At 38.6% G+C, this 13,171-nt stretch overlaps 1 protein-coding gene across 1 annotated transcript in view; it reads left to right on the plus strand.

Annotated features, from left to right (window-relative positions):
* Positions 1 to 13,171, plus strand: part of scn12aa (sodium channel, voltage gated, type XII, alpha a) — a 62,914-nt gene that overhangs the window by 25,684 nt on the left and 24,059 nt on the right. The window contains exons 8-14 of the mRNA XM_036556282.1: positions 4,827 to 4,968; positions 6,487 to 6,684; positions 7,001 to 7,183; positions 8,350 to 8,700; positions 9,787 to 9,916; positions 10,759 to 10,997; positions 12,361 to 12,534. Coding sequence (XP_036412175.1) covers positions 4,827 to 4,968; positions 6,487 to 6,684; positions 7,001 to 7,183; positions 8,350 to 8,700; positions 9,787 to 9,916; positions 10,759 to 10,997; positions 12,361 to 12,534 — 1,417 coding nt within the window. The remainder of the gene's footprint in view (positions 1 to 4,826; positions 4,969 to 6,486; positions 6,685 to 7,000; positions 7,184 to 8,349; positions 8,701 to 9,786; positions 9,917 to 10,758; positions 10,998 to 12,360; positions 12,535 to 13,171) is intronic.

Genomic DNA, 13,171 nt, shown 5'->3' on the forward strand with positions numbered 1-13,171 from the left:
TAAAAATTCAGATAATACAATAGCAAATAGAGTTAAAATGCATCTTTAAGTCCTTTAATTGCAAGCTGTAGTAACAGATTTTTAAAAATACAGCGGCAGTATACTTAACTGGCTCACTTTATAAGTACATTATTTAAACACTAGCCACAAGCTAATATGTTAGCCCCAAGCTAACACACAATCCACAAGCCAGCATCCTAGTCATGACACACTAATATGATATGATGGAATAAGATATGCTGCAATAGAGTCTGACACAATGGAATATGTTGTATTGATACATTCCTGCGTATTTCTAATGCTTAGGAATCACTGTACTCTTGTAGAAATTCATACATCTCGACTTCTTTCAAAGCCTGATGTGAAAGCTGTGTGTTTTCTTGTGAACTCTTATGGTTCTGCTCTGTAATTTGACAATGTTGGACAGTGTTAACACTTGTGGGATCGAGCGCTCTGTCCTGCTGCGCTCATGGCTCATACACAAACCTGCTCTGTGGAGGATTTCCCCTCTAAATTCACATCTGATCCTGCCTAAGCCCCTTTGTAGGTTTGTTAATGGCTGTTTCTACCATAACAGAACATTGGGGATTAGGGCTGCTGTTCTTTTCTCTCTCTCCTTCTCTCTCTCTCTCTTTCACACACACATACATTTCCACCCTCTTTCTTCCTGTATCTCTCCCTCCTGCCCTCTCTCTCTCTGGAGCTATATAGCTTTTTTCTACGGGCTACAAGTTAAAATAAATTGACACTATGCTTCTGTTATTGTTGTGATGTCTAAGGAGTAAACTGTGGTAGTACCTGTGCAAAGGTTTTAGGCACCTAAGCACATTGGTGAGAACCCTCTGCTTGGTCAGTAAGTATGTTTGTGCTTGTAAAAACACCATGTATCATTAAAATAAATGCAAATAAACACAAACACAGTAAAAAAGTAACAAGATTTTTTTCATTTTAGAAAAGTAGTTGATAACTTGTGAACTAGTGTGAAGAACTAGTTTGAAGATGGCCTTCAGCCATCACATGAATTTAATAAATTCCATCACTAGCATACTTGATTTAACTTAATAAAGCATTGTGTAGTCAAACCAGGCATTGGATGATGACTATGATTAATACTGGACTGCTCTGAAAAGAGATTTTATAAGAGTTAAACGAGCACATTGACATACGTAAAATCACTTCTGATTGTATTTATTTTATTTGTGTTTATTATAATAATAATGCTTTCTGCCTAGTTAAGTAGCTTTTTAAATGAATGTCCTCTAAAGCCAGGCATACACTGTGCGATTTTAGAAATTTTGTTCTCTGGTGACAGCTCACACTGTACATTAGAATTGCACATCGTGTACAGACAAAGCCTTCGATTTAGATCCTCACGCTAAAAAAAACACTTGGTCCTGTTGACGTGCTAAGACATGGGTGCTCACTGCATGTGAAATGCAGTTCTTACAGACAGCTGTGTCTATGGACAATTTACAATAATCCTGTTTCATTCCAAATGGCACACTGTGCCTCTATGTACCGAGTGAAAACACAAGTTCAAAAGTAAAAGCTGTTAACTTGTGCTATACTGTGCACTATAACTAAAACCAGACTGTGATGTAATTGGGTAGGACAATACAGTCTCTCTATAACCAATTGTCTAAAAAGACAATTTGAAAAAATCAACATATTTATGCTTTTTTTATATTTATATGTATATCTGTATCTTATTTATAAAAACATATTTATACCTCACACTTCTCTTCAGACAAACAGTGTAAAGTCGGCGAAAGGACTTTAGTTCTGTAGATGTCAACTTTTTTGTCTCTGTTTTGTTGGCCTACATGTCTCCACCCCATATTGGGAAAGTGGTTGTGACTGTGTTTGTGAACACTTACAAATGGGCTAAAATCGCACATTGTAGTCCTGGCAGCACTATACCAAGATATAATGTTTAAAGTGACCATCGACTTTGTGTCCGACTGCCATGGTGTCTGCAACACTTCGCTTGTCAATGGCAGTGTACACTAGGCGTATGCCACATGGGCATCAGGTGGTATTGGATATTGGTATCTGAATACGACTAAATGAGCACAGAACCGGATGGATACCCGATGCTAGTATCGATATCAGTGCATCCCTAGGGAAGGATTAAAGAGTTAAATGTGTAAACATGAATTACGACAGTTTTTGGTGCATAAAACCACACAAATGTTATAAGTGGACTAAAAGAAGAAGTAGAGAAATAATATACAAGAAACAATGTAGAATATGAGTGCTTTAAAAATATGTTGGAATTTCTTTGCAGTGCATTCGAACAGTCGTCATATTTTCAGGCTTTTCACCCTTCATATCAGTTTACTTATGTCTGGCTTCATGCCCTTTTGCATTAGACATCTTTTCTTCTTTACCAGCCTTGTGTAGAAAATCCTGCCTGCTGTCCAGACGCGACCGCATGGTCCTGAACCTTTAAGATGCGACGCAGCACTGTTGATGGTGCGTGCAGTGTGTGCTTGGGTGTGTGTGATCTGGATGATGATCAGAGACAGGATAAGGCCTGTCTGAGGAAAATCACTGCAGAGAGCAGCATGTGCTGTTACTGTCTCCCAGCTGGATGCCCTTTTCCGTAGTATGACGTACTTTACTGGCTGCTGTTGATTTTACATAATCGAGAAAAAAATTACCAAGAAACCAAACCTAACTCACATGTCGTAAATTTACAGCAAATTCCACATTTTACGTATTCTGTATTAGTTTTAAACTAATTTAGATTTTAAGTAAGAAATATGATTTCTAAACACTCAGACTGTTAACAAAATTGTTTGCTATATTAGTGTGTAAATTCCATCATATAATTTACAGTAATTTACTGAATACAGTTTGCACTGTGAAACGCATTTAATATACACAATGCTTGAAGTGAAGGGAAACAAATTTTCATACACCTTAATTTTTGTTATGTAATATACTTACAGTGCATACATAGTGTGTTTTGACTTGGTACTTACAAATATGAACAAAAACATTTGTTCATGAGTATAAACAAAGATATATTTACAAAACTAATTGCTAGGGGAAAAGTGCTCAGAAACCACAAATAAATAACATTAGTACTGTATTTTGTTGCAAAGCTGTTGTTGGCAATTACAGCTTTTGAAACGTTTATGGTAGTAATTAGGTTTTTTTGCAGCATTGCAGTTCAGTTTTGGCCCATTCCTCTGGTCAAACTGTCTTCAGTTCCCCAAGATTGTGAGGGTCCCTCTGATAGACTCACAATTTCAAAATCTTCCATAAATTTGTGAGAGATTCAAGAGATTTTTAGAGATTTTTTAGAAACCAGTCTTGAGTTATTTTGGCTGAATGTTCGGGGTCGTTGTCTTAATGAACGTCTGTCTTTCTTGGCCAATGAGATTAGTACCTCATTCTATGCATGTTTCCTTTGATGACCTGATATCACAGAGTTCTGTTTTAGTTACGTCCTACCAGGGTAAATTGTTACCTGAGTGTGTGTGTGTGTGTGTGTATGTATATATATATATATATATATATATATGATGCTTAGGAAGTAGTTTATTTTTTCATGGGTATCAGCTTTATCACGTGGTTGCGTATTCGGAAAGAACTCATTTAAAAGTGAGCAATTACATCTCATCATATTACGCTGTATAATTGGAATGAAAGTATTGCTGACGTGACTTTGACAGAGCACTCATGCACACTTACACACACACACACATACACGCTCTGCTGTGGAGAGACTGACCCCAAGAGACACTCCTACCATGGTCTCCGCTGGCAACCGCCTCAGAGACTTTGTTACTATAGAGACTCTGAGTGTCCTTATAGCAACCCTGTGCACATCTGATCTTTGCTAATGCACGGAATTTAGACCTGCTTCCTTAATCTGCTTGCTCTCTCCCTTTTTTCACTGAGCTGACCCAACCAGCGAATATTTCTTTAACTCATTGTATAGTGTCCTTATCACTTCCCTTTAAATCTGCACCAGTCTGTGTCTTACATTTCTGTGATAAGTGCATTATTAGTGAAGACGTTTGTATTCTTAATAATTTGGCAGATAAATCATGAAAGCGGTAGACTGTCGGAATCTCTCTCAGTCTCTTGTCCTCCTTTACCTCCTCTCTGTCTTCCTCTTTATCCCCTCTGTCTTTATTTCTCCCTCTCTCTCCCCCTTTACCCCCCCTTTCCTTCCCTTACCTCTCTCTCACTCTCTCTCTGTGTTCCCCTTTACCTCCTCCCCCCATTCTCTCTTTCTCTCTGACAGATTTACAGATGTCCTCAGAGTGAGGCAGTGCTCTCTCCAGCTGTTGGTAGTTCCATTACTAAATGATCCCTCTTTCAGATTGACACAGCTCTGTCCTCCACATTGCCCGTCACTCAAACCTAATGCCGCCATGGTAACAGAAAGATGGGATGGGCTGGAGAAAAATTTAAACTGCAACTTGATACCCATCTGTCTCATTATAATCTCCTTTGGATCTGAGTACATGCTATTGTCTTGTGAGGCCCAGTTTGGGTTTTCTCTGCTAACATAATGTCAGAAATCCAACCTCTGTGTTTACTTTTATGTTGTTAAGCAATGGGATTTCATTTTTATCCTTAAAGCAATCAATACACAATATGTTTTATGATAAAAATAATATTTAATAATAATATTTTGGAGCTTGATGTACTATATAAGCCCTGTTACACTTTCAAAATGTACCAATCACTAGATGGAAGTTAAGCTGGAAAGACAATGGATTTAAAACAGGCAAAATGGACAAGGTATATTGTCTTGTTTCTAGAGTATGTAACTGTGTATTGCCCACTCTCTTTGTCTCATTTAGAAAGTGTCCTGATGGGTTTGACTGTTTGAAGACGGGGAGAAATCCAAACTATGGTTACACAAGTTTCGACAGTTTTGGGTGGGCCTTCCTGGCTCTTTTCAGGCTAATGACACAAGACTACTGGGAAAACCTCTACCACCAGGTATACTGTCAGTATTGCTAAGATATATATTTTAGGGGTGTAAGAACACACACATTTTGATTCTGAGGTCAATATTCAATTGGATTTTCAGTATTTTATGTTTTTTAGCAATATTTTATGTTAAAATTGTCTTGATTCTGCAGAGCTCTGATCATATAGTACACAGTTTGGTTTGGTTCAGGACAATTTAAATTTTACTTTTAAAACAAAAGATTGCAAAGTAGCATGTCCTTGTGCTAAATAGTGATCTAAAATAGCACGCAACTGGGCTATAACAACATAAAACCTGAACTGTCTCATATAAAACACTATATAGCAGAAACCTTCTAAATTGTTCAGTACACTCTGCTCACAAACATTTGAACACAATACCAGTCAGACGTAAGACATAAATGTTTTTCAAGACATTCAGTTTGTCTCTAAGACACATGCAAATAGTGATTTATTTAATTTAGACAAAATAGTCTGTAAACAAATCGTTTTCAGTAGTCAAAAAGTGCTAGTCATATGTGGAACGTCTTCTGACTGGTATTTTAGTTCTGTTTTGTTCAGCATTTTTTTTTACAACTTCTTTAGTTGCTGCATAATTCCATATACAGTACTATGCAAAAGCCAGAGAGCACCCTTTCATCTATTTAATTTCAAAACAGCCAGTGATGTTGAGCTACTAACACCAGCAGCTTCATGTTTGATGAGTACATCTTGATCTTTACAGTGGTGTGCTTGGGGTTGTTGTTTTGCTGAATGAATTTCTTTACAGTCACACCTTTTTCAGACGGTATTGTGTGAGGTATTCAAATTTGTTTGTGCTTATCAGCGTTCATGTTGCCTTCAGTAAAAAGCAAATCACCAACTCCACATGTTGTCATACTCTCCAAACTTGTACTGAGCGTTAATGCAAAGGAATAGATAAATGATAGATAAATGATGAAATCTGATGGTGACAGTTTCAGTGGTCTGCCAGGTCTAGCACAGTTGTAGAAATTTTTTTGGACTCCATTTTTGAATACTTCTTTTCTTTGGACTTTCCCCTTCCTTACTCAAGTGGATTATCTTATATCGGATAACCTCAGAAATGTTTGAAGGGGAACATAATGTCACAGACACCTTTGGGAACAGCTTTTGTTGGGAGGACACAGCTGTAACTCATTGGCTTTAAAATTGGAAGGATGGAAGAGTTAAAGTGGCTGTAGGTGCACAAAAGTAGTGGACAAAATAAATACTGATAGAATTGATATTAAACTTAGTCTTGTAGACTTGTGTAATTGTCTGTTAAATATATGTTCCCTGTTTTTTCTGGCATTGGGAAATTAATAACTTGTACTTAAAGGCTGTTTTGAATGAAAATTGGTCTCTGACTTTTGCACAGTACTGTATGTTATTTCATAATTCTGTCTGCAGTGTTATTCTAAAATGTGGAAAGCCTTTCTTTGAGTTAATGTGTCCAAACTTCTGACTGACACAATGTGGTTTGGGTCAGTTTAGTCACTCATTTCTTGTCCTTTTGTTTTCTTTTAGACCTTGCGCTCTGCCGGTAAGACTTACATGATCTTCTTCGTGTTGGTGATTTTCCTGGGCTCCTTCTACCTGGTGAACCTGATCCTAGCTGTGGTGGCAATGGCCTACGAGGAGCAGAACCAGGCCACCATCGCTGAGGCATGGCAGAAAGAGAGAGAGTTCCAGCTGGCCATGGAACAGCTTCGCAGAGAACAGAGGGTATTACTCACTACCTCATTTTTTCCATAGTTACTGGTTTGTTCTTCCTTTTGAAATGTAAGTTGTTTGAAATTACTTTACAGCCATTTCGCTAAGGTGATTATCACAGGAGGTGGATGAGGATGAATGAGGAGCCATGTAGCACCAGTGGGATTATGTGGCTGATTTTGTAACACTCGTTCATCACTTTGCCTTACACAAATTGCTAGAGTCACAATATACTCGAGTTGACAGCGAGAATGCCCTTAGTCATTCACTGTAATTACAGAAGTCATTAGAACTAGTTGAAATAGTAGTTTTGAACCCTTTTTTCTAGGCACTAGCAAAAAGAAACAGGGAAGCTGAGCTGGCTCGAGCACAAGAGATGCTTCCATCTCCAATGAATCGGAAAGACTCCAGAGAGCGCCGGTCCAGGTCCAGATCCCACAGAACCATGTCAGAGGAGACGGAGGAAGATGCGGACCTTAGATCACCCAAGTTTGATCCGTTTGACGAGAAGGTAAGATTCTGTGTCCCAAATCTTAAGGAGAAGTGTTAGACAGTCTGGCTCTCATTAGAAAAAGAAACACTCCAGAGTACCTTTTCGGCAGTTAGAAAATATTTAACCCTCTTTAGTCCTACATGGCATATATGTCTTGAAACACTTTTTCTTGCATTTTGTTAAATTATATCTCATAAACAATAATGCTTTGTTAGCTGTAGATCATTAAAATTTGGGGAAATCCAATAAAAAAGTGAATATTCCTATTCGTATTCCTACAGCATTTGTGCTTGTATGTAGAAAAGAAGATATTGTATTATTTGAATTTGATAAATAATTTTATGTGCTGTTGTGTTTTATAAAAAGGAAAACATCCATGTTTTTTCATTTTTTGTAATGTCAGGGGATCCTGAACACCAGGCACTTGTTTCATGAAGCATGTTTAACTTGGATAAGTTTCCTGACTCTGTTTTAGCTTCACAAAACCTCACAAATTCAACAGTTAACTTGTTTTATGATGGCAGTTAACAACTTTCTCAGTTAACTTAGGTTTAGATACTCAAGCTGTGATGAAAAGTGTGACACTTATAATGAACAGCCAATTGTGAAAAATTAAGAATTGTTGAGCAGCTTCTTTTTCAAGGATAATAAAAGAACTCACATTCTGTAAATATGTACAAAAGTAAAACATTCATAACAGTAAAAAAGCAACACCCTGAATATACAGATGTCAAACAGAGATGGCTACATCATGCAAGTGGCTCATCCATTTGGCTTAAATGAAAACTTAAATCTGTCCTGTTTTCTTTTTTTTCCTATTCACTTTGTTCTTGTAAGCACTTAGGTTTGATTTTGGTTTATTGTAGTGTTATCAACTTGCTTTTGCAATTTTTGTTTTTTTTTGGCACTTTTTTGACTACTTACCTGGCATGCAGGTCCCTCTGCCCTGAGAAAATGTATAGGATTGTTTCTTTGAACTGACACAATCAGTCAATGCATTGAGTAGGCACAGCATAATTTGTCATTTCATTGTCACCAAAGGTTTGCACCTACACAAAATGTAAACTGAATGTAAATCTGTTATTCCTCTTTCATGTTTGTTCATCATCTGTTCGTTCATCTTCTGCATCATCTGCTCCAACCTCCATTCATCTCTCTAAACCATCTATGTCTGTTTGCTCCAGCCAGCGCACCCTCTACTGGCCACGCTCTCCTCCCATCCTCTGAGCACACGGCGGGGCAGCAACATCAGCATCTTCACCTTCCGCCCGCGCAATAACTCTGAAGCTGACTTTGCAGATGATGAGACCAGTGTGGCTGGTGATGGCCGCAGTAGAGCGGGGTCCACCATAACACCATGGCACAAGCGCCGCACGGGTAGTGTTCGCAGCCACTGCTCACAGGTCTTCACGCCCACTCTCACTGTTAATGGCCGTCTTAATCTCTCGCTTGACCAAAACGGAATCACTGGCATGGGCCCCCACACACCCACCTCGGTTCCTGGCTGCAGCATGGAGAAAGTCAAAGAGGACATGGTTAGTAGCAGCTGTTGACAGTAGCGGCCAGTCATAGTGGTTAGTAGTGGTAGACTTAGTGGGAATAGTTTCAGCAGTTGCCAGTATTGGTGGTCAGAGGTGCTAACAGATTAGTTCACATGAATTGTCTAAAAGGTCCACTGCCAAGAACTCAGTCAAAAACTGAAAATAAAGACAGTTGAATCTTGCTATTCAATAGTACATGGCATAAAACGGACAGACCCATCATGTTTTAAAAAATCCTTTTTTGAGAAAGGAATCACCAGACTTGGACAGACAAATGCAAAACATTTTTTTTGGCCACTCTCAAACAAAACCTGAAGTATACAGATTCAAGAGTTCTACACAAATGTCAGTGCCAGACAGTTATGTGTGTGATAAAGGCAAGTAGTGGACATCCTAACAACAATGATATTTGACTTCATGTAGCCAGTTTTTCCAAGCCCCTGCCCTGCATATTTTGGTTTTCTCGGATCCAACTAATCAACTAATTCCCTTTCTGAATTGAAAAGGGTGTATTTGGAGTAGAGACAATGCAGAGAGAAATGTGCAGGCTAGAGGTACTTCAAGACAAGGATTGGGAATAGTGATATAGTTTTAGTGGCTCTAGTGGTATATGTCATAAATAATGAGCATTACCTGCACAATATAATGTAGTAGTGTCCATGTTCCTCAGCAGTTTAAAATCTGTAAAGATACATAAATAATAAGGTACTTTTCTGGAAATGTATTTTCTGACTGGCTGACATTTACAGTACTGCTTCCCTTTGCTGTAATTTTGTTAAAAACATATGCCTCAATATTTTCAGCTTTTTGGCCTGAATATTTTAAATATCTTTATATTTATGCATTCTTTCTGAAATGGCTTATAAGTGCTTTTTCAGTCAGAGGAACTACAATTTAGACCGAACAGTCTTTAACTGCAATGTGACTTTGTTGCCAAGTAGGTTTCTTTATTTATTTATGCATGTGTTTATAATTTTTTTTCTGTTATTAAATTTGATCAAAATCAACCCAGCCCTACACTATGTATAGATTTATAGTATGTGTGTTTTGAGTGTGCATTTTATGTATGGTGGGTAACAGGAGCTAGGGTGTTCGGAAGAGCGTGCTATAGAAGTGCCCAAACCTACACAGGAAGTTCAGGTGGAATCACTACCTCCTCGCAGGAAGAGAGGACTTAGCTCCATCAGCTTCTTCAGTGATGCCATGGACGGTGAGTGACGGTCCCACTTTTTTCCTAGTCTGATCTTACTTCCGCATACTTTGACTCCAAGCAGCACTATAGGACAAAATTCATTAAAGCAAACTGTTCCATACGGTTGATCCATACTGTTGGTAGTTTTTCATGCAGAATAGTCAGAAGTTTAGCCACAGCTGATTAAGTGTGTGTTATTCATAATCTTAAAGACATTTTGAACTAAAGGCTTATGCTTAAATGCTTACAATTAGTTTGTAAGACAGAAATAAATAGTGATGCCTGTTTATTTTTCTTCCCAAAACAGAAATATAAATACATTTATTTGAAAGTAGTTTTCAGCAACCAAGAAGTGCTGAGCATATTTGGATGTTCTTCAAGCCTGTTAAAAGAGCATTGATACTACTACTTTAACCCCTTAAAATCCCAGGCTTATTACATTCTAAGGCTTATTATTCAGTAACTACAAGGACTTCAGTGCAAACTGGTTGAGCTATTCTTAGGTTATAGAAGTATGTAATAAAACTTTGTGCCCCAGCCATTTAAGGGAATGAAGAAACTAAAAAGAGAGAGTTTTGAAGAAAGTGCAGAAAAATAAATAATAAATAAGACGTAGTTGTGTCCAAACCTCTCTGGTCCTGTATAGCAACTGAAAATACTATGAGAAAATCTTAGTTTGCAAAGTGTCTTCCTGGTTACTATTCAGCACCAGTTTCTCAAAATATCATAGTATTTAGGTTTATTTAACTGTTAGATAGTGTTCAAAGTGAGCCACTCTACGCTTTTATGACATTGCGTTGAAGTGCATTTAGAAAACAGTACAGGTGAGCAAATCTTAATGGTTCATCTCTTATTCTCAGAGCTGGAAGAGTCTCGCCAGAAGTGTCCTCCATGCTGGTATGAATTTGCTAAGAAGTACCTGATCTGGACGTGCTCTCCAACCTGGCTGAGGCTGAAAGAGGCAGTGAAGGTCATGGTGATGGACCCTTTTCTTGACTTGGCCATTACCGTCTGCATCGTGCTCAACACACTCTTCATGGCATTGGAGCATTACCCCATGACTGATGAGTTTAATGGCATGCTCAGTGTGGGGAACCTGGTGAGAACATACCCAGGGTAATCTCCTGAGTAGGGGTGATATTTCTGAAATTAGGTATGTGATAACACACTTGCATACGAAAGGAGAAAATCGAAGGAAATTAAGTAAAGAAGACAGAAGTCTCCAAAATAGTAGTTTAAAAAATGATTAACTTCGCTGGACACCACCCTGCTGTTGTTGGATGGGGTTCGCTGTCCACCAAAGTTAATAATTATTGACCAACAATTTTGGAAATTCCTGGTTTCTTCACTTATTTATGTTGCTGCCCTGCTGTGTGCTCAGAGGATGGGAGAAAATGGGACCCCCAACATCTGTGAAAGACCTTGTAGACCACCAAAATTGTCACCATCAGATAAACAGCACTTACAGCCTGGTATAATCTGGTTGATGCCACCGTGTAACTTTCTGATATTTATAAATATAAATGTATAATATGTACAGTGTATAAAAATATATAAATGAAATATGTTTCCTGCTTTTCTCCTGGCACTGAAAAATGAATAACTGTACTAAATGGTGGTTTTGACAGAACATTAGATTAGTAAGGGGTGTCTCTACCTGTGTGCGTCATACACACACACACACATTTTCCATACCGCTTATCCTTCTGGGTCGTGGGGGGGGGGCGGTGCTGGAGCCTATCCCAGTGGTCATCAGGAGGAAGGCAGGATACACCCTGGACAGGTCACCAGTCCATCAGAGGGCAGACACACACACGCACGCACACTCACACCTAGGGACAGTTTAGCGTGTCTAGTTGGTCTAACTGTCTTTGGACTGTGGGAGGAAACCCACGCAGACACGGGGAGAACACACAAACTCCATGCAGGAAGGACCCTGGTCACCCGTCCGGGGAATGAAACTCAGGCTTGATGTGAGGCGACAGCGCTACCCACTGTGCCACTGTGCCGCCCCATACCAAAATAATCATATTGAATTGTGGTGAACTTGAGAGATATCATGATTGCATTTTTCTGTTCATTCCAGTTGCTTACTGTAGAACCTATGCTGCCTATTTCGCAAATCTGCTGTCAGAAATGTAAAAATGGTACAGAAATCCAAACAAACCAAAAAGAGAATTTATTGCATGTTGGGGTTTTGATGGTAATTGCATTATGGAGCAGTATTGGACGCATTGGTGGTGAATGTGCATGAGGAGCTTATTAAAAGCAACCACTAAAGCTGAAACTGAGAACTTTCAGGTAAACTTTTTCAGGTTGAAATGTCATCTGTCAAACATTAAACTAAACAAAAGTCATGAAACACCAAACTAAAATCTGTTATTACTCTTCATTAATAATTAAAGTCTCAGCCAAAACTGCTCGTCTTGGTAATGATTTTATGCCTTGTTGTTCCTCTTTAGGTGTTTACTAGCATCTTCACAGCCGAGATGGTTCTGAAGCTCATCGCTACGGACCCGTACTACTACTTCCAGCAGGGCTGGAATATCTTTGATGGCATTATTGTTTGCTTGAGTCTGATGGAACTTGGCCTGTCCAATGTGGAGGGGCTGTCTGTTCTCCGCTCGTTCAGACTGGTAAGGTCACATCTGGGCATTAAAATTGCTAAAAGGTTCAGTTCTATGGGAAAGTACTTCAGTAGAATGCTCTTACTGGAGCTTGGTAAAATACCATCAGGTTTTAAGGTAATTGAAATTCATAGTTCTTTAGTTAATGACTTATAACTCAAAATTTTCATCCCTTCACATTTATGCACTGACTCTCACAGAAATCAGAGAGAATTCCATTCATAAAAGCCATGCACAGCATCTATATCTGAACTCAAGTAACCTTGTGGTTTTGCTTACCATCACTAGATTAAAGAGCTCATTGTTTTCTCATGTCTTTATGGCAGATTCAAATACATAACAGTTTGGATATGTCATATGTATGTATGTAGGCGGAAAGCTGGCTTTTTATAGCCTTTTACACATGCTCACATACGCTAGCATACAAAGCCACTGCATTAGAATGATTAAATATGCCATCATGTTTCTGCTGAAACTGGAGAAAGTGGCTTACACATTCTGTCCACTTCAATCACAAGGCATAAACAAATTTTAATGCAGGTCATGTAGTGTTTAGCCAAATGGATTGTGTATCTTTTATGTGTAATAGTTTAGACTTTGAGGTCATCCCCACAGTGTTTTACTGACCATTAGGTATTAGAACTTT

The sequence above is a fragment of the Colossoma macropomum genome, unplaced genomic scaffold (genome assembly GCF_904425465.1).
Source record: "Colossoma macropomum unplaced genomic scaffold, Colossoma_macropomum, whole genome shotgun sequence".
Classification (NCBI taxonomy): Eukaryota; Metazoa; Chordata; class Actinopteri; order Characiformes; family Serrasalmidae; genus Colossoma; species Colossoma macropomum.